This window comes from Balaenoptera borealis (assembly GCF_965194805.1).
Source record: "Balaenoptera borealis genome assembly, chromosome: 14".
NCBI classification, from domain to species: Eukaryota; Metazoa; Chordata; class Mammalia; order Artiodactyla; family Balaenopteridae; genus Balaenoptera; species Balaenoptera borealis.
Genome location: NC_138875.1, coordinates 88416312 through 88436507, shown reverse-complemented (window position 1 = coordinate 88436507; position 20196 = coordinate 88416312). Strand labels below are relative to the sequence as shown.

At 44.7% G+C, this 20196-nt stretch overlaps 2 protein-coding genes across 5 annotated transcripts in view; one reads left to right on the top strand and one right to left on the bottom strand.

The window, feature by feature from the left end:
- TMEM132C (transmembrane protein 132C) overlaps positions 1 to 20196 on the bottom strand; it is a 382337-nt gene that overhangs the window by 24513 nt on the left and 337628 nt on the right. Inside the window, exon 5 of the mRNA XM_082353213.1 lies at positions 8898 to 9041. Within this exon, the coding sequence (XP_082209339.1) occupies positions 8898 to 9041 (144 nt within the window). The remainder of the gene's footprint in view (positions 1 to 8897; positions 9042 to 20196) is intronic.
- SLC15A4 (solute carrier family 15 member 4) overlaps positions 1 to 20196 on the top strand; it is a 186708-nt gene that overhangs the window by 114257 nt on the left and 52255 nt on the right. For 2 of the 4 annotated variants that reach the window (XM_082353252.1, XM_082353241.1), the window contains exon 8: positions 10802 to 10906. The exons of 1 other annotated variant lie outside the window; for it this stretch is intronic. In XM_082353252.1, coding sequence (XP_082209378.1) covers positions 10802 to 10906 — 105 coding nt within the window. Of the gene's footprint in view, positions 1 to 10801; positions 10907 to 20196 lie in introns of those variants that run through there. One more of the 4 variants, XM_082353251.1, reaches the window with a different exon arrangement.

Genomic DNA, 20196 nt, shown 5'->3' with positions numbered 1-20196 from the left:
TGGGCAAGTGGAACATATTAGCCCCCAGAAGTGTGTAGACAAGGGGCTTTGATTTTTTCTGTCTTGAAGAGGAGAATGGGGTAGAAGCTTCCAGAATGACAGCCTTAAACAGCTCTGGTCCTCCTGTGTGTGCACAGCTCTCTCCAGTAGCTTGTGCCCTGGACCACCCGCTGCACCATCAGCCTGGCTTTCTCCCTAAAGATGTCACTTGAGATCCTAACGTCCTGGGACCCAGGACACAAGGCCTGGAGCTGTCCTGCTGAGCGGACTAGGTGCCTCACAGCTTCTCTTTGAAACTCCAGCCTCGCAAGAGCTTTCCCACAGCACGGAAGCCTTATTTCAAAAGCAGCCACGGCCACCTGAACACTGGAGTGAGGAGGAAAGGGCTTAATTATAGAGGAAACCAGGCAGCAAGGATGGGAATGATCCAGCTACGTGGGTCAATTCGGGAGTTTGGGGAGGGATGTCGCTGGAGCCCCAGGATGAGACCTGCTGGCCACCACCACACCTGTCTTCCCTCCAGAGCTCAGGGGATCTGATGAAGCTGGAAGGCTAATGAGATTGAGTTTTGGAGTTAAGTCTGTTACATTGTTACATGTCAGGTATTTTCTCCTCTTCATTTTCCTTTTCTGATTTGGAATCACACACTAAGGTGTCAATTTGTCAATTTCCTTGTCAATTATCCTAGTGCTTTTTGCTGAGTAATCTGTCATTTTATTTTACTATTTTTTATTGGAGTAGAGTCGCTTTACGGTGTGGTGTTAGTTTCTGCCGCACAGCGAACTGACTCGGCCACACGCAAACACACATCCCCTCCCTCTCGGACCTCCCTCCGCCGATCACAGGACCCCTCTCCTCCCGGAGAAAAAAATTTTTTTGCCTGAGACCAAATCCTTGTTCTCAGATGGATTTCAGGTGAGAGGTCAAAGCAGGGCAGAAATGTTAATATCTGGCAGGAGAAAAAGCTAAGGCAGGAGGAGAACTGTTTTCCAGATCTAAATCTGTCCCAAGGCCAACCAGATATGCGATTCCAGTCTGGACTTCTCTACCCTGTGCTTCATGGAGCTGGCCAGAAACTTTTCTTCAAATGCAAGAGCCATCCACACCCAGCTGCAGGATCCCTGGGGCTTCAAAACCTCTGTTCTCAGTTAAACAAATCCAGATGGAGCCTCCCGTGGCTCAAGTAAAATCTGACTCATAAATAAACGGTCTTATCTTTTGCAAAAGTCTTTTATCAGAGCACAGTATTCTTGGCAGCTTAAGACAGAGGGTCAGAACAACCTGTTCTTTCTTGGCCAGTCCCAAGCATTCATTTCCGCCTATCAACCTAGGGGCGAACGCGTGGCTTAGTTCCTACCCGTTGCAGACTCTGGGTCTTTGCTTCCCAAAGAACGTCTGTGATGATGGAAATGTCCTACACCTGTGCATCCAATGACCTACCTGTGCGCTGTCCAACAGGGTAGCCATGAGCCACCTGTGTGGCCTGTCTCACCCTCTCTCTGAGGGTGACAACCGCAAATGTCTCCAGACATTGCCAAATGTCCCCTGGCAGAGATACCATCACCCCAGGGAGAGAACACCTGCTCTAGGTCTACCTGGATAGTAAGAAGAGCTAACCGAACGCATCGTCCTACATGCTTTACTTTTATAACTATGTTAAAACGTGCAACAATCTTACGAGGTTGGTATGAGTCTTGCCCATTTTGCAAATGAATAAACTGAGGCTTGAAGAACTTGTCTGTGGCAGAGTGCAAGCTCTTAGACACGCTATTTCAACTGTTGGAGGGAATTTTGGCACTAGAAGGAACTTTCATGGAAGGAACTTCCTTGCTTTACACTGGAGACCCCCAGCCCAGAACTGGGGCACAACTGGGCAGTGTCACTCAGCCTAGCCTGATGCCCAGGACTCCTCTGCTGTCCTTGACTTTCTTTCATTCTTAGAACCAAAGGGCTCTTGAGGATAAAGACCTTTTGGCTTTTCTTCCAGAGCCTGTCTGATAGGAGAAGCAAAAATGAGCAGCTCTCTTCCCTCCTTGGGAAAACATTTGCCCATTTTCCCCCTGGGCGAGGGGCTGCTGCACAGTGGGAATGAATCTCATGGGCTCTTTAAACACTTCAGGCTGTTATTAAAGAACTTAGCCCTCTCGAGGACTCAGAGCTGTGGAATCAATAGTAAATTCAGTAGGGAGAAAGCTTTGTGCTGAGGGGAGCCGTTGCACAGGGAAAAATGACTGTTGCTTACGTGAGGTTGCTTTCCACGTACTAGAACTCCTTTGGTCAGCAGGGGAAGCAGGGCCCCGCTGGTTGCCCATATAACATTATTTTTAGCTCTGCACCGGAATCCATTAGCTGGAACTGTGCCCTGGAGGTCAGACAGGCTGCACTGGAAATTCAATAAATGAGCTTTCTTTAATGATGCTTTAAATCTCAGCATCCCCGCCCTGTCAGGGGGAGTGCCTAGCCTCTGTGGCCTCAGGAGCTTTGGGGAAAGCACAAGCAGGGCTGCAGTTCAGGGTAGGAGCCACCCTGGAAGTACAGGGTGGGGGTACCCTAGTGTCAGCCTGGTTAGGATGGGGGGCTGGAGAGAGCACTGTGAAAATCAGGGATACACAGTCAATAGCAGGCATTGATAGTCATTATTTTCCCTGCCACCAGCTGGCCCAAATGTCTCCTCCTCGGAGACCACCCTATCCAGAGTCACCCTTTACGCCCAGGCCACGCCCTAGCACAGCACCTGTTGCATTTCCTTGGCGGTCCTCGTCACCACCTGTAATATGCTTATCTGTTATTGTCTGTTCCCTCCATGCCAGACTCCGGGAGGGCAGGGGACATGTTCTATTTGTTGCCACGTCCCCAATACTGGAATGGTACCTAGAAAAAGGCCAATACATCTTTGTTGAATGCATCATTAGGTGGTTATGGAAAACACTGTATGTTGTCGAATCTAAGACACCATCACTTCGTGGACCACAAGTGAGAAAACCTCTGCCAACTAATCGGTGCCGTGCCATCGACTCCGTGGCTCATCTGTATTTCAAGGACGTTCAAGTGTGGATGAATGTGTATCGTAAGGACTCTGTGGTGATGGTTACTTGGATGGTGCAAGTGCTTGTCCCTGTTACGTATCTTCCCTTCCTCGTGCTGTTCCTGGGCTTCTGTTGGGCACATCACTGCCCTTCTCTGGGCTGTTGCTTTTTCATTCCTTGAACGTCAATCAGCACAGACGCTGATGTTCGCTGGTCTCTCCACTCTCATGTTATTACTCCTATTGACCTAAACACCGACCATGCTGCAGACCAGACCCCTCTTCACTTGCGGTTCCTTCGCACCCCACACTGACGTAGCTTCATTTCCCAAATGCCCACCAGTCAGGGATATTCATGAAGCATCGCAAGGTGAGAGGAGGGAAAAGGCGGAAATGTGTACCTCATCTCTGCAAAACAAACCAGGACAGAAAAATCCTTCTGTGTGTGTGTTTATATATAAACACACACACAGACACTCTTGATGTGTCTGTGTTTATGATCACATGAGCACGGAGAAAAGCGTAGAAGGAGATCAGGTAGGTAATTAACACTGATTACCTGAGGGCTGGAAAGGTGTGCTATAGCGTGTGTGTGTGTGTGTGTGTGTGTGTGTGTATGTATCTATAGATCTGCCAATTTAATTAAAAAATTTTTTCCCTTTATTTTTAATTGAAGTATAGTTGATTTACAATGTTGTGTTAGTTTCAGGTATACAGCAAAGTGATTCAATTATACATGTATATACAAATCTCTTATTTTTCAGATTAATTTCCATTATAGGTTACTACACGATATTGAATATAGTTCCCTGTGCTATACAATAGGTACTTGTTTATCTATTTTATATATAGTAGTGTGTAACTGTTAATCCTGAACTCCTAATTTATCCCTCCCCCCTTCCCCTTTGGTAACTGTAAGTTTGTCTTCTATGTCTGTGAGTCTATTTCTGTTCTGTAAATAAGTTCATTTGATCTGCCAATTTTAAAAGTCCATGGTTAAAAAAAATAGTTTGTATGATATGATCCCATGCTCATAAAATTACATCTCTCTACATGGTTATCCATAAAGTGTCAAAAGAGGTTATGTACAAAATGATCGCCAAACTTCTTTAGTAAGAGACCACATACTGTATGATTCCATTTATATGAAATGCCCCAAAAAAGGCAAACCCATAAAAACGGAAAGTAGATTAGTGTTTGCCCAGGGCTAGGGGTGGGAATGGAGATGAACAGTAAATGGGGTGACAAAAGTATTCCAAAACTGGGTCATGGTGATGGTTACCCAACTCAGTAAATTTCCTAAAACATCGCTGAATCATACACTGGAAATAAGCTGCATCCAGTTCTAATTTTTAAATAACCCTGTGCTCACCACACAAAATACACCTGTAGACGGCCAGTCTGTAACCCCTGGCTTACCTAATAGGGTCATCAAGGGGATTACCTGACTCAGAGTTAAGTCCATTCCATGTGTTGGCTTCTAGGTTAAGTCCTTTACTTGATAAATGAAACTCACGAATCCTCACAATGACCTTTTGGAATTAGGTATGTGATTGTCTCCACGTTACTCAGGAGGACACCCAGGACAAGAGGGAATATATGAATCGCCCAAAGCTGCATAGCTTGGAAATGGCAAAGCCGAGAAGAACTTGCTGGAAGAAACTGCCCACGATCCTCTTGTGTTTCTCGACATCTTACAAACAGAGACTCGACTGTCTTTGTCTGAATGGTCTTTTCAAGGATGTTTATATAGTGAGAAGCCTCAGGAGAGAGAGACAGAGTTCCCTTCTGGAGCAAAAGGCAGGCAAGCTCATGGCTCAGTAGAGCAGAGATACTGTCTCTGTCTGGGAGAAGGCAAGGCAGGCTTTCTGCCTATCTTAGCTCAGGCTGCGATAGCAAAATACCACAGGCTGGGGCCTAAACAACAGACATTTATTTCTCAGAGTTCTGGAGGTGGCGAAGTCCAGGATCAACATCGAGTTTTGCTAAAAGCCCTCTTCCTGGCTTTCAGACAGCTGCCTTCTTGCGGTGTCCTTACGTGGTGGAGAGAGGGCAGGCTCTAGTCTCTTCGTCTTTTGAGAGCACTAATCCCATCATCCTCAGGATCTCATCTAACCCGAATCACCTCCCAAAGCCCTGCCCCTAGTGCCATCACATGGGGGATTGAAGCTTCAACACGTGAACTGTGGGAACACACAAACATTCAGTCCCTAACACTGCCCGTTCAAAAAGACTCGGGTTCATGAAGCCCAGGGTCCCTCTTCTGGAACAGAGCCCACAGCACATGCAGTGTGGCATAACCCTGGGGTGACTGGAGCTTAGATGCAGGAAGATGTAAATGCACTGGCTGCCCTTTAGCCCTCTGACTCTGATCCAGGAGTCTCGTGTCTTCTGCCAGCAAACTGTGACAGGTTGATTTGTCAACCTGCACGTAGGGTGGAATCTCAGAGCCTTCAGAGGACTTTCCAGAGCTCAGGTCTGTCTAACTCCCAAACCTTATGAGCCTGTTGGAGGGTAGGCACGTATTAGGGGCCAATTCCCTCCCCCTTTCTTCTCACCATGGCACCCTAAGCTGTACCAAACTAGCTCTTCAAGTATCGTTCACCTTGTTAGACCGCAAACCACAGGTTGTGTCTGGGTCCTGGGGAACGGGGTTCCCGTGTGCCTGCTCAGACATCCTTCCTTGGCTTCTGCTGACTCGAGACTTCCCCTTGCTTTGTCAACAGCCAGGGGTATCGACTCAGAATTCATTTCAGGGGGCGGTTTTTAGCTTGAATACATTCATATCCCTAAAGATACTAATTACATGTCAAACCTATTTAAGAGCAGCTCAGGGCAGTTATGTGTACAACTGCAGTGAAATTTGTTTCTGGGTTTTTGTAGGCTGAAAGATGGACCTCTAGAAAAGTCATCAGCGCCTGAGGTGTCCTTTCAAAGGGTCACACTTATCAAGGGTCCTGGCCCTTCGGGGGATTGCAAATCAGTAATAAATGCAAATGATCAGCAAGGACCTGGTATGTGACCACGGCTGGTCCAAACCAAGTGCCTCTTCCCCTTCCTCTCCTACCAAAGTTATTTTTCAGCCACAGGAAAGAGATCCCAGCTAGAAGCAGAGCAGAGATCCCTCAGAGCAGTGGTTCTCAATGGGGGTGATTTTGTCTACCAGGGGACATTTAGTAGTGTCTGGAGACATGTTTGTTTGTCACAACTTGGAGTGCTATGGGCATCTATTGGGAAGAACCCAAAGATGCTTCCAAACATCCTACAATGTGTGGGACAGTCCCCATAACAAAGAATTAGCTGGCGCAAAATATTAAGCGTGGTAAGGTCGTAAAATCCTGCCTCCGAGCTTAGAACTTTGCTGTCCAATGCATCACCCACGAGCCACACGTGGCTCTGGACCACTTGAAATGGGGCCGTGATGGAGGTGTGTTCTAACACACACTGATTGGAAAGACCTAGTGCCAAAAAATATGAAATGTCCTATTAATCATTTTTACATTGACTACACGTTGAAATAAGCTTTTAAATATAATGGGTTAAACATATGCCGTTTAAAAATCAGATTCACTTGTTTTGTTTTTTACTTTTTCTGAATGTGACTCGAGAGGATTGAAGTTACCTGTGTGGCTCACACTGTACTTCTATTGGACAGTGTTGTTTAGAACTTCTTTCACCCCCTCTCCTCCCACAGGCTTTTTGGGTCTTCTGTAAAGCACTCTGGGCTCAGGGCTACCATCTGCCCATAAATCACTTTTGGTTTAGTTACAAAAAATAGTCCCTTCTTTGAGATGACACTCCCAACAGCCAAAAAATGACGGTCACAGGATATTGTTGGGACGCTTTACTGCGACCTACTGGAAGGTCGGTGTAACAATTTAGACCGTGTGAACATGGCACCAAGTGCAGTGGACAATCTTGGCGGTGCTGGTTGCCATGTGTCCGTGCTGGGGGTGGGGTTTACAGAGAAGGATTTTTTCCACCCCAATCCTCCCCTTCAACGGTCTGTAAGGTTCTCTTCCACGCACACGTGTTGTTTTTAGCCCCAGAGAGAAGACTCTGATTGCTATCTGTCAGACTTGATTTTGGGGGCGGGGACGGGGAAACATTATCTGGATGCTTTCTTTTGGATATTTATGTCTTTTTCTGGATATGTTCCTATTGATTTCAAAAAATATAGAGAAAGACCAAATGGTTAATTTCTGGCTTGGGAAAACCCTCACTGTCTTATTCTTTGAGCAAGTATTGTGGGTACACGATCATGGTACATGTTGGTGGGAAAGACCAAAAATTAGGGTCCTTCCCTCAAGACACTTAGTCTCCAGAGCAGGGATTTCTCTAGGCAAGCTTTTTCTTGGAAGGGCAAAATGGTAAGTATTTTAGACTTGCAGGCCATATGGTCTCTGTGGAAACTATTCAAAAGCAGCCACAGACAATATGGAAATAAATTTGAAAGAACAAAATTTTGCCATTTGCAGCAACATGGATGGAGGGCACGATACTAAGTGAAGTAAGTCAGACAGAGACAAATACTGTGTGATACCACTCATACGCGGAATCTAAAAAATACAACAAACTAGTGAATATGACGAAAAAGAAGCAGATGCACAGATATAGAGAACAAACTAGTGGTTACCAGTGGGGAGAGGGAAGGGGGGCAGGGGCAATATAGGGGTAGAGGAAGAAAAACCGGATTATTAGGGGACTATATGAAATCATGTGGGCTTCCCTGGTGGTGCAGTGGTTAAGAATCGCCTGCCAATTCAGGGGACATGGGTTCGAGCCCTGGTCTGGGAAGATCCCACATGCCGCAGAGCAACTAAGCCCGCAAACCACAACTACTGAGCCTGCGTGCCACAACTACTGAAGCCCGCGTGCCTAGAGCCCATGCTCCGCAGCAAGAGAAGCCACCGCAATGGGAAGCCCACGCACCGCAACGAAGAGTAGCCCCTGCTCACCGCTACTAGAGAAAGCCCGCGTGCAGCAACGAAGACCCAACACAGCCAAAAATAAAATAAATAAATTTATTAAAAAAAGAAAAAAAAAGAAATCATGTGTGAAACTTTTGAAAACTGTAAATAAAGCATTATAGAATTTAAAGAATCATTCAATAAAATTAAAAAAAAAGAAATAGATTTGAGTGATCATATTCCAATAAAACTTTATTTATAAAGCAGGTGGTGGGCTGAATTTGGCCCAAAGTTCATAATTTTCCCTATAGAGCAGTCACGGCTGCCCCATGGGCCAGACCCATGCTGCCGATGTATTTTATATTTTATTTTTTGCCCATCGTAGTTCTTTTTTTTTTTTAAATTACCTTTGGTTGCCAACTTTGAAAAACAAGGTGACTTTTACCAAATTCACAGCTTGTCTTGAAGACGTAGCAATCCCAAATTCACATTTATACACGCCACAACTGACAGGAGTTGACTACTGCTACCCTTCTAGAAATGGGTTTGTCTGAGTTACCACTTCATTCACTTAAGTTACCTGCTTGGTTACTGTAGGTATTGGGGGTTTGACCCATAGTGCATAGCTCTCTTGACGACAGCTAGGTTGGCATGATGTCAAATTAAGAGATGGAAATGGGAAAGTTTAGTAAAGCCACCAGAAGCGTTGTGTACATAAACCAACCAGCTGAACCCCTTATTTCACCAGGCTAAACTCTCTTAGTGAATGGGAGGCCCCCATGAAGTTTCCACCAGTTCAGTCCAGACGGCTAATGGAATCACTTACTTTGCACTTTTTTTGGCCATGCCTCTCGGCTTGTGGGATCTTAGTTCCCCGACCAGGGATCGAACCCACGCCCTCGGCAGTGAAAGCGCCGAGTCCTAACCACTGGACCGCCAGGGAAATCTCTGGAATCACTTACTTTGATGACTTCCTCATCTGTGGACTTGCATTCCACCGACTCCGAGATATCCGTCACGGCACTGGTCTCCTCCACGGAGACCACCCTGATGGGCATGGCAACTGTCTTTCCCGTGAGGATGGCGGTGTTCAGAATCTCAGTGTCCTGCCGGAAGAACCAGACATAGCTGGGTCAAGGGAGCTATTCAGTTCTCTCCGACCCTAGGGGAAGCCCTCCAAGGTGTGTGCCAGGCTGTCTTTGTTTAGACAAGACATGCAGCACCTACCTTAGGGACCTGGGCAAAGGAGTCATTTTTGAACAATTTCCCAAGAGCGTTTCACAATTTACTTTTAGTTTATTTGTGATCGTCTTCCTAGTTTTCAACAACAACAATCCAAAAATATGTATTCTTTTTCTTTATTGCAGAGTTACACATCAGTTAGGTTTGTGTTGTAAGCAATAGAAATTGACTGGCTAGTTTGAGCAGGAAGGCACTCTGGTAGCTTGAATAACCAAGATGCCCACGTTCTAATCTCTGGAACCTGTGCATCTGTTGCCTTACATGGTAAAAGGGACTTTGCAGTTGTGATTAAGCTAAGGATCTTGAGATGAAAAGATTACCCTGGGTTACCTGGGGTGGACCCAACGTAACCATAAGAGTTCTTTGAAGAGGTAGCCATGGGGGTCAAATGAAGAGAAGAAGATGCGGAGCTGGAAGCAGAGTGATGTGACCATGACCCGGGAGATGTGGGCGGCTTCTAGAAGCTGGAAAAAGAAGAGATTTCTCCCTAAAGCCTCCAGAAGGAAGACACATTAATTTTAGCCCCAGAAGACTCATTTCTGACTTCCAACTTCCAGAACTGTAATGTACTAAATTTGTGTTCATCTGTTAGAGCAGTAACAGGAAACGAATTCAGGTTCTTAGTGGATAGATCCTGGGCTACTCCTGTGATCAAAGGAAAAGCTAAGAAGCCTTTGGAAAGGCAGGACCAAGAAGAGCTTCCAGGATGTTGAAAAGAGGAAAGGATGGGCAAGTCTCTCTAGAGTGAAGTGGAGTGAATCGCTTCAACCATTTCTATCCTTGAGTGACTCTGCTTATGATTTAAATTTTCTGGAGGGAGAGTCTGATTGGTCTCATCATGGTGCCCATCCGTTATCCAGGGAAGGATGGGGCCACTTTGACTGACATGCCTACCAAGACTGATTCCAACTGGAAAAGGGCAGTCTTAAAAAGAAATCAGAACTGTGTTATCAGAAGAAGATAGAAGGTATAGATTCCCATCAGGCAAACAAGAGCAAAAAGATACTCATTACAAAACCAATCAAAGAGTTAGGTTATTTTTACCCCCAAATGCCTGTGATCACTACTACACCTTGGCAATGGGCTTCACTGTCTTGTGTAGCCAACCAAACTGCCTTCCTCTGTTGACCCACTGTGGCCCATTCCATGAGAGGTCTGGGGACATTGGTTTATCCTGTTCATACTGACTTCGTGCAAAATGATAAGCATCACACCTCTCATGTGTGTTATGATTTGCAAAGTGATGAAGAAAATGCCTTCTCTTTTGAATTTGTAGGCACTCCCTGCTTGCACTTTCGTAATCCTTTTCTTTATGGTCAAATGAAGATGAAAAAGGGTCTGTGGCTTTGGGACATCTATTGGCAACTTTAACCACTGGGTCAACTTCTCCCCAAGTCCCTCTCCAGAACTGCTGCTCAACTTTGAAGCCAGAGATGCAAGGAAAGAGATTTTCCCAGTTCTTCCTCCAGGGAAGCAACTGACACAGAAACAACCTTTTGCATTAACCAAGAGCATAGCTGAAAGAGTCATCCGTTATAAGGAGAGTGCAAGCCTCTCTCCGATGCTGGTGCCCGTCAGCCAGCAGTTCAATAACCCTCTGCCATGTCTTCTCTTGGGTCCACAGGCTTCCTGGAGCTGGAGCTGCCATCTGGGCAGTGTCCACATTGGCTATTACAGATGCTAAGAATACTGCAGAAATCCCCCAAGTCCATTTTCAGGTTCATTACAGGTAATGCGTTCGGAGTTCAGTCTTAACATTTTCTTTCTGAGAATGGTCTTTGGCTAACGGCTTCATTAAAGCAGCAAATGCCCTCGTGTACTAATTGTGATTAGCTTTCTAATGGTCATTGCAGTTTCTCTCTCTCTCTCTCTCTCTCTCTCTCACACACACACACATCCTCTTTCACCTAACACTTCTTATTCCTAAACTGAATTACATCAAGATTAAGACTGGTGAATCATTAGATATTTTTCACTGACCAAGATCAATTTCAGGAGGAGAAATGAACAGTCATAGAAATGCCAAATGGGTGAAGAAAGCATTGATCTTCCGGATAACCTGGCTTAGCCACAAGGATGAAGTTCCGTGTATTTAAAAATTCCTTCCTTTTCAATCTAAAGAAAGGATACAGATGAACTTATTTACAAAACAGAAACAGACTCACAGACTTACAGAACGAACTTATGATTACCAGGGGGAAGGGACAGATTGGGAGTTTGGGATTGACACTCACACACTACTATACTTAAAATAGATAACCAACAAGGACCTGCTGTATAGCACAGGGAAATCTGCTTAATATTCCTTAATAACCTAAATGGGAAAAGAATTTGAAAAAGAATAGATACTTGTATAACTGAATCACTTTGCTGTACATCTGGAACTAATACAACCTTGTTAATCAACAATACTCCAATATAAAATAAAAAATTTTTTTAAATGAGTAAAAAGAAAAAAAAATTTCTTTCCTGATCAATAGTTTTTGGTGAGTGTCTGTTACTTGGTGGGCACAAGGAGCCTGGAATCCCAGATACTACTCTATGCTTTGCCGTTAACTTTCGGTAGAACCTTCATCGCATCTCTTATCTTTTGGAATCTTCGCTTCTTCATTTTACAAATTAAGGAGTTGGACCGCATCTTCTCTGTCTTGCCAGCTGTCAAATCCTAGATAACCATGAAGATCCAACAGCCATTTAATGAACACTTATTGTGCACCCAGCATGTTCTTGTCACTGGGTTATAACGTAGTGAACCAGAGTGACAAGCCCATGCTCACGCAGATGGATGGGATGGCGGGGGGGAACAAGCAAGCAGGCAACAACAATATTGGGTTTGTCAGGACCTTTTCATTAACTAGTGGCAAAAATCCAACTCAACTCAATCTAAGCAAAAAAGGGGACCTATTTTGCCTTGTACAACTCAAATATCTGAGGGAAGATTCCAGCTCAGGTATTGCTAGGACCAGGTTCTCAAAACATGTTGCAATTAATTTCTTTCATTTTAAATTGAAGTATAGTTAATTTACAATGTCGTGCCCATCTCTGCTGTACAGCAAAGTGACTCAGTTATACACATACAGACATTCTTTTTCATATTCTTTTCCATGATGGTTTATCACAGGCTATTGAATATAGTTCCCTGTGCTCTACAGTAGGACCTTGTTGTTTGTCCATCCTATATAGAATAGTTTCCCAATCCTTCCCTCCCCCCTGGTTTTTTATTTATTATTATTATGTACTACCTCTAAATGACTCCCAAGTACATGTGCATTGAAAGAGGTTGGTTGTTTTTCTTTTTTTTAATTGAAGCGTAGTTGACTTACAATGTTTTGTTAGTTTCAGGTGTACAGCAAAGTGATTCAGTTATGTATATGTATATGTTCATTTTCATGTTCTTTTCCATTATGGTTTATTACAGGATATTGAATATAGTTCCCTGTGCTATACAGTAGGACCTTGTTATCCATCCTATATATACTAGTTTGCATCTGCTGACCCCAAACTCCCAGTCCTTCCCTCCCCTCCCCTCCCCCTTGGCAACCACAAGTCTGTTCTCTATGTCTGTGAGTCTGTTTCTGTTTAGTAGATAGGTTTGTTTGTGCCATACTTTGGATTCCACATATAGGTGATATCATATTGTATCTGTCTTTCTCTTTCTGACTTACTTCACTTAGTATGATCACCTCTAGTTGCATGCAATTAATTTCTATGTCTCCCCATCTCTTGACTCTCTTTTCCTCTGTTTGGCTTCATCAGTCAATAAGCTATTTCTACATAGTAGACCCCCAGCTATATTCTCCATGGCTCAAATCTGTGTTCTTCCCTCATACAACTCAAAGCAAAAAACAAACAAACAAAACCCCCAAATAGCCCAATTAAAAAATGGGCGAAGGATCTGAATAGACATTTTTCCAAAGAAGATATCCAAATGGCGAACAGATACATGAAAAGATGCTCAACGTCACTAACCCTCAGGGAAATGTAAATCAAAACCACAAAGAGAAATGAAGAACTCCTGTACCATCCCTGGATCCCCGTGAGGGAGCGATTTTCCGGTTGGATTGTACTTTTCTGGTTTCCCCCAGTTGCGGGCATAGCTTTGGGATTACAGAAAACAATAGCACACATTGTAGAAGCAGAGGGGCAGTGAGGCACCCAGGCATGGCTTGGGCACGTCGGCCAGGTCTGACTGTAAAGGTCCTGTGTCCTCTCGCAAGGACTTGGAGAGATGCTGCGCTGGGCAGGAGGCAAGCTTTCCTAGAGAGTTAAAAATGTGTGTGTGTGTGTGTGTGTGTGTGTGTGTATCTGTGTGTGATAGTGACACTGCAGATTACAGAGTTATATGGGGCTTGTTGCTGCTCCCAGATCCTTTTACGGTCGAGGCCAATTCATAGCGATGTGCCTGGCACGCTATTTAAATGCGTACAATTGCGTGCTTTCTGAACCCCCAGCCGGACCTGGAAGAACTCATTTTGGGCAGGGCAGGCCGGGAGCAGGGGCCGCCTGCCTTCATCCACCACGTAGCGCGGCTCTGGAACCCAGGCTGCAGGCTGCCCTCCCTCCAGACCCCCCTGAGCTATGAGATGCCCAGCATCACGGAATGAAGTTCTCCTCGGAAAGCAGACGGGTGGACATCTCCTGTTGCCCCCAGCTGACATCAGACCCCACCCACCAACACCCTTTCAGAGCCTCACACAACACGACTAAGGCACAACTTGTTACTTGGATACTTTTCCTGTTATTAAATGTTTGTTCTCTGCTGTCACTGTTTTTCTCTCTCCCTCCACCTCCTTCCATCAGGAACCAGAGAACTGCTCTGTGTTTCTGAAAAGAATCCATTAAGTAAGGTACTTTTAAATCACTGTCATTTCAAGCTTGAAAAAAGCCCGAGGCTTCAGAGAAAACACGCTTTGTTTGATTTGCCCTCATAAATGTAAATTGGTTTGGCCATTTTCTGTATTTTTTTTTACAAACTGGGTTTTTAATTTTTAAATAAATAGAGAACACAGAATTACTTCTGGAGGGTTAAAAAGGCTGAGGGGGTGTGAACTGATTAAAAAGATAAATCCAACTGGCCAGGGGAGGGGGCACGTATCCCAGGAGTGGGTGTGAAATACCCACTACAAATTCTCCAGAGGCTTCTCATCCAGAGAAATGAGGAGAGTGGAAATGTGTGACGTCCATATAGTGGAATATTATTCAGTGACAAAAAAGGAATGACGTGTGACCATGTGGATGAACCTTGAAACATGATGCTAAGTGAAAGATGCCAGACACAAAATGACACATATTTTATGATTCCATTGATATGAAATGTCCAGAATAGGCAACTCCATAGAGATGGAGAGCAGACTGGTGGTTGCCAGGGGCTGGGGCAGGGGGAATGGAATGCAGAGTGACTGCTTAAAGGGTCTGAGCTTTTTTTTGTTTTGTTTTTTTTTAATTTTTATTTATTATTTATTTATTATGTTTATTTTTGGCTGTGTTGGGTCTTCGTTTCTGCGCGAGGGCTTTCTCTAGTTGCGGCAAGCGGGGGCCACTCTTCATCGCGGTGCGCGGGCCTCTCACTATCGTGGCCTCTCTTGTTGCGGAGCACAGGCTCCAGACGCGCAGGCTCAGTAGTTGTGGCTCACGGGCCCAGCTGCTCCGCGGCATGTGGGATCTTCCCAGACCAGGGCTCGAACCCGTGTCCCCTGCATTGGCAGGCAGATTCTCAACCACTGCGCCACCAGGGAAGCCCTCTGAGTTTTATTTTTAGGGTGATGGAAATGTTCTGGAATTAGACAGAAGTGATGGTTGCACAACCTTGTAAATATACTAAGAACCACTCAGTTAAAGATTTTAAACGGTGCTTTTTATTCCACTCGGGTATTTATTCCAAAACAGAGAGAACATTAATTAGAAAAGATCCATGCACCCCAACGTTCCTAGCAGCCTTTTTAACGACTGCCAAGATACGGAAGCAACCTAAGGGTCCATCCACAGATGAATGGATAAAGAAGATGTGGTATATATATTATATATGTACAATAGAATACTACTCAGCCATAAAAAAGAATGAAATTTTGCCATTTGCAGCAACATGGACGGACCTAGAGGGTATTAGGCTAAGGGAAGTAAGTCAGACAAAGACAGTACTGTATGTTATCACTTACATGTGGATTCTAAAAAATGAAACGAATGAATATAACAAAACAGAAGCAGAGTCACAGATACAGAGAACAAAGTAGTGGCTACCAATGGGGAGAGGGAAGAGGCAGGGGCAATACAGGAATGGGGCTGAAGAGGTACAAACTATTATGTATGAAATAAATAAGCTTCAGGGATGTACTGTACAACACGGGTAATATAGCCAATATTTTATAATAACTATAAATGGGGTATAACCTTTAAAAACTGTGAATCACTATGTTGTACACCTGAAACATATAATATTGTACATCAACTACACCTCAATAAAAAAATGTTTAGAATATGAAATTTAGAAAATAAATAAAGAATACCCTACAGTTTTGTCAAAAAATGGTGCATTTTATAGCATGTGAATTACATCTCAATTAAAAAAGAGAAGGAAAAGTGTGTGGGAGATGTGCTGGTGCCATGGGGAGGCCACGGCGGGGCTCAGACCTGGCTCTGCCTCTTGGCTGGTCGTGTGGCCTCAGATGAGCCAATCCATCCACCCACCCTCAGTTCACTCATCCGGGAAATGGGACCAAGAGAAAACACATCTGCAGCTCAAAGACCAGACACCTCGCCTTCCACACCAATGCTGTGGGTTCAAATCTCACGAGGGTCTGAGGATGAGGCAGGTTTAATCTAAAATGTGCCAGATGGTAGAAAACAGCCTCTTTCAAGGAGAACCCTCCTACACTGTTGGGGGGAATATAAGTTGGTGCAGCCACGATGGAGAACAGTACGGAGGTTCCTCAAAAAACTAAAACTAGAGCTACCATAGGATGCAGCAATCCCACTCCTGGGCATATATCCAGACAAAACTCTAATTCGAAAAGATCCATGCACCCCAATGTTCCTAACAGCCCTATTCAGAACAGCCAAGACATGGAAACAACATAAATGTCCATCGACAGATGAATGGATAAAGAAGTTGTGGTACATATATACAATGGAATACTACTCAGCCATAAAAAAGAATGAAATAATGCCATTTGTAGCAACATGGATAGACCTAGAGATTATCATACTAAGTGAAGTAAGCCAGACAGAGAAAGACAAATACCATACGATATCACTTATATGTGGAATCTAAAATATGACACAAGTGAACTTATCTACGAAACAGAAAGACTCACAGACATAGAGAACAGACTTGTGGTTGCCAAGGGGTGGGTAGGGGAGGGAAGGATTGGGAGTTTGGGATTAGTGGATGCAAACTATTATATATAGGATAGATAAACAACAAGGTCCTACTGTAGAGCACAGGGAACTATATTCAATATCTTGTAATAAACCATAATGGAAAAGAACATGAAAATGAACATATACATATACATAACTGAATCACTTTGCTGTACACCTGAAACTAACAAAACGTTGTGAGTCAACTATACTTCAATTAAAAAAAAGAAAAAAAAACCAACCTCTTTCAATGCACATGTACTTGGGAGTCATTTAGAGGTAGTACATCATAATAATAAATAAAAAACCAGGTCACATTTGGGGAGTGCTTGCTAAACGCTTTCATCTCTACCACCAACCCATGAAGCAGGTGGTCTTTTTATGCCAGGTCTATGGACGGGGAACTGAGGCTCAGAGCTGGTTAAGTGATGTGTCCAGGGTACACAGCCTGGAGGTGGCCTGGCCAGGTTTGAATGTGGACCTCCAGGGCTGGAACACATGATCTCTTCTCCTGCTCTGTGCTGAAGAGCTAGGACATAGGACAGAACTGCCTCGGTTCTGCCTCTGCTCTTTCCTTGTTGTGTTTTAAATTCTCCCAGCATCAGTCTCCTCGGCTGTGAACCTGGGGAATCATCAGGGTTGTTGCGAAGATTAAATCAGATAATGTTTATGGAATGGCCTGTCAGGGCGTGGAACAAAGTCCTTGTTGAATGAGAGGGCAGCTATTAAGCATAAATGTGAAATGTCTGGATGAGGCAACTAGCAGATGGAGAAGAGCCAACACTTCTCCTGAAACTCTCTTTTCTCTATTGGAGGGAGAGGCATAGAAAATAAAATCAAATAAAGATAAGGCAGTATGTAGCTAAGCACGGGAACACACATCGCCTAGAAGAACAGAAACGTTAGCACATGGGGGTGTGGAGCTGATTACAGACGGAGAGGTGTCTATGAGAGCCTTACAGATACCTTTTTGGCACGTCAGACTTTTACAACAAGATCCAGGGGCCAAATCCTGCCTGTGGTCTCTGTTTATATGGACTTGTGAGCTGAGAATGATTTTTACATCGTCAAGCCTCTTAAAAAAAAGAAAACAAGGAAAGAGAAAATGCCAGAGACTGTATGTGTCTCCGAAAAACCTAAAATGTGTAATATCAAGCCCTTTACAGAAAAATTCTGCCAAACCCTGAACAAGGGGATCATTTTCCCAAAATGATGGGGCTCTCAGCACGCCCCGCCAAGGGCGTCTCCTAACCCTTTGGTGTTAAGTCATTCTGTTTGGTAGAGCTGAGCCTACCCTTACAGCTTTGCTTTTCTTCAGTTGTTATCTCCTCTGATTCTCCTCTGATTCACTGTGTTTCCAGCTACACTTCAACGTTAGCACCACAACCAGCACGGAAGCCCGCATTCTTTGCTCAACCTGGACAGATTTCCGTCTTGAGATAATCTGCATCACACGGAGACCCCAGGGGCTTTGGACCCACAGGAAGCATTGCCCTAGAGCACTGGGTCTTGTGTTAAATAGGAAGGGGTATTTGAATTGGGGCTGATTTTGTAAGTGTTTCCTAATTTGCAGTCGTGATTATATTCATGTTATGGCAGCGCTGGGTTTCTCGCACACACTTTTAGCTCAAGTATGAATACTTGCAAAATAGGAAGCCCCTACAATCGGCCTTTCCAGACTTAAGTGGGGTGGATAACGTTACAAATGACTGCTTCAGGAGGAAAAGTGTATGAGTAGACACAGAGATAGAGGACAAATAAGTGGTTACCAGCGGGGAGAGGGACGGGGAAGGGAATCGGGGAGTAAGAGGTACAAACTATTAGGTATAAAATAAGCTACAAGGATATATTGTACAACATGGGGAATACGGCCAATATTTTATAATAATGATAAACGGAATATAACCTTTAAAAATTGTGAACCACTATATTGTACACCTGTAACTTATATAACATTGTACAGCAACTATACTGCAATAAGAAAAGTTTTTAAAAAGTATATGAGTGGAAAAACCAACGAGCATTTCTTCCTTCATCTCGGCTGAAGTGCAGTAGGTGGGGAAAACACACAGCAGAGTTGGAGGAAGCGCATTTGAGGCAGCTGGAGGGTCCCCGGCTCACGTGGCAGGCTCTGGGAAGATCAGAGGTCCGGTTTTTTTTTGAAAACCAAGAAAAGGGAGCCCAGCTGCTGGCATTCAGAGGGCTGAGGCTGCTTCAGTGGGGCAACGTCAGACTGCCCATCTTGCTGCCTCACGCTTGCTGCATGTGGCTCCAGGTCCTGCCTTCTCTGTGCTTTGTTTTCCTCATCTGTGAAATGGGACAGTCCCACTTTCCTCCAGGGTGGCTCTGGGGATTAGATGAGAGAACCTAGGCAACCCCCCTAGCTTAGTGCCTGGCACAGAGGTGGCCGTTCCGTAAACACCAGCCCCACCGTCCTCAACCCTGGGAAACGGAGTCCGAGAACCGTAACTCAGAATTTCCGCGTCTTATTTCACCAAATCACTCTTGAGCACCGCAGTCTCCCGGCTGTAAGAGGGTGAGCATTCAACTGTAATTGATCTGGGAACTAATTTAGCATCGCTTGGAAGTTGATGGAGGAGTCATTTAATTAAACTTTCAATTCCATCTGGAGACAGCATCGGCAGGACCCCCGGGGGCTGCGGCGATGGGCTTTGCTGCGGGCTTCAGAGCTGAACCTCACGCTGTGGAGCAAAGAGAGGCGGGTGAGCACCAATCGCTCCGTGAATTTGGGGTCTAGGACTGACCCATCCGCCTCTTCCCTGAAACAGAGATAAAGAGCTTCCCTCCAATTCTTGTCTTCCAAACCGTGGCGAGGTCTGTTTAGCAGGATCATATTTTGAGAGACTCATCTACGTTTGGGTTTCCCCTCTGCAGTTTTGCTGTCTTTACCTCTCACTCAAACATGGAAACCAGTTCTGAGTGTGGATCTTCGAGGCAGGATGGCAAGCAAAGCAGGAGGAGATTTCCCAAATTCCCAAGTTCCCCAAAGAGGAGACGCTTCACAAGGATAGAAGACATGTCTTGGCCAAAATCAGGAAGAAGAATGGGCCTCCCCCTCCACCCATCCTTCTGGAGCAGAAAGAAAGAATACTGTCTCCTAGGAGAAAGAGGTCTTTGGATTCATACATATATGAATATATATATATATATAGATATAGATATGCTCAAATATCAGATGTATATATATATATATCTGCTGAATCTACAGCAGAGAGAGAGAGGGAGAGAGGGAACAAGTGTCCTGTTTCTGGATGGCACCTCTGGGAAGAGGCAAGAGAAGGTGGCTGTCCAGTGTGTTTACGAAGCAACAGCAAAGATCTCTGGATCCCAGAGGTGACCCGAAAAAGGCAGAGACTAGAAAAATAAATTGATCGGGTTCGCAGGAAAAAAGACCCAAGGTATTGTAGCCAAAAGGGGCTAGTTGGTACTCAATATCCATTCTCTTCCTTTTCCTTGGTAACTGAGCCATGAATTTTTGGTAGGTGGAGTGGGAAACAGTACCAGCTCAGAGAAGTCTAAACGCCGTCTCTCTTGCATGGGGGTGACCGTGGAATGGGGTTCAAGTACGATGGTTCTCAAAGTGTGGTGTCTGGACCAGAAGCCTCAGCGTCACCTGGGAACTTGCTAGAAACGCAAATTTCT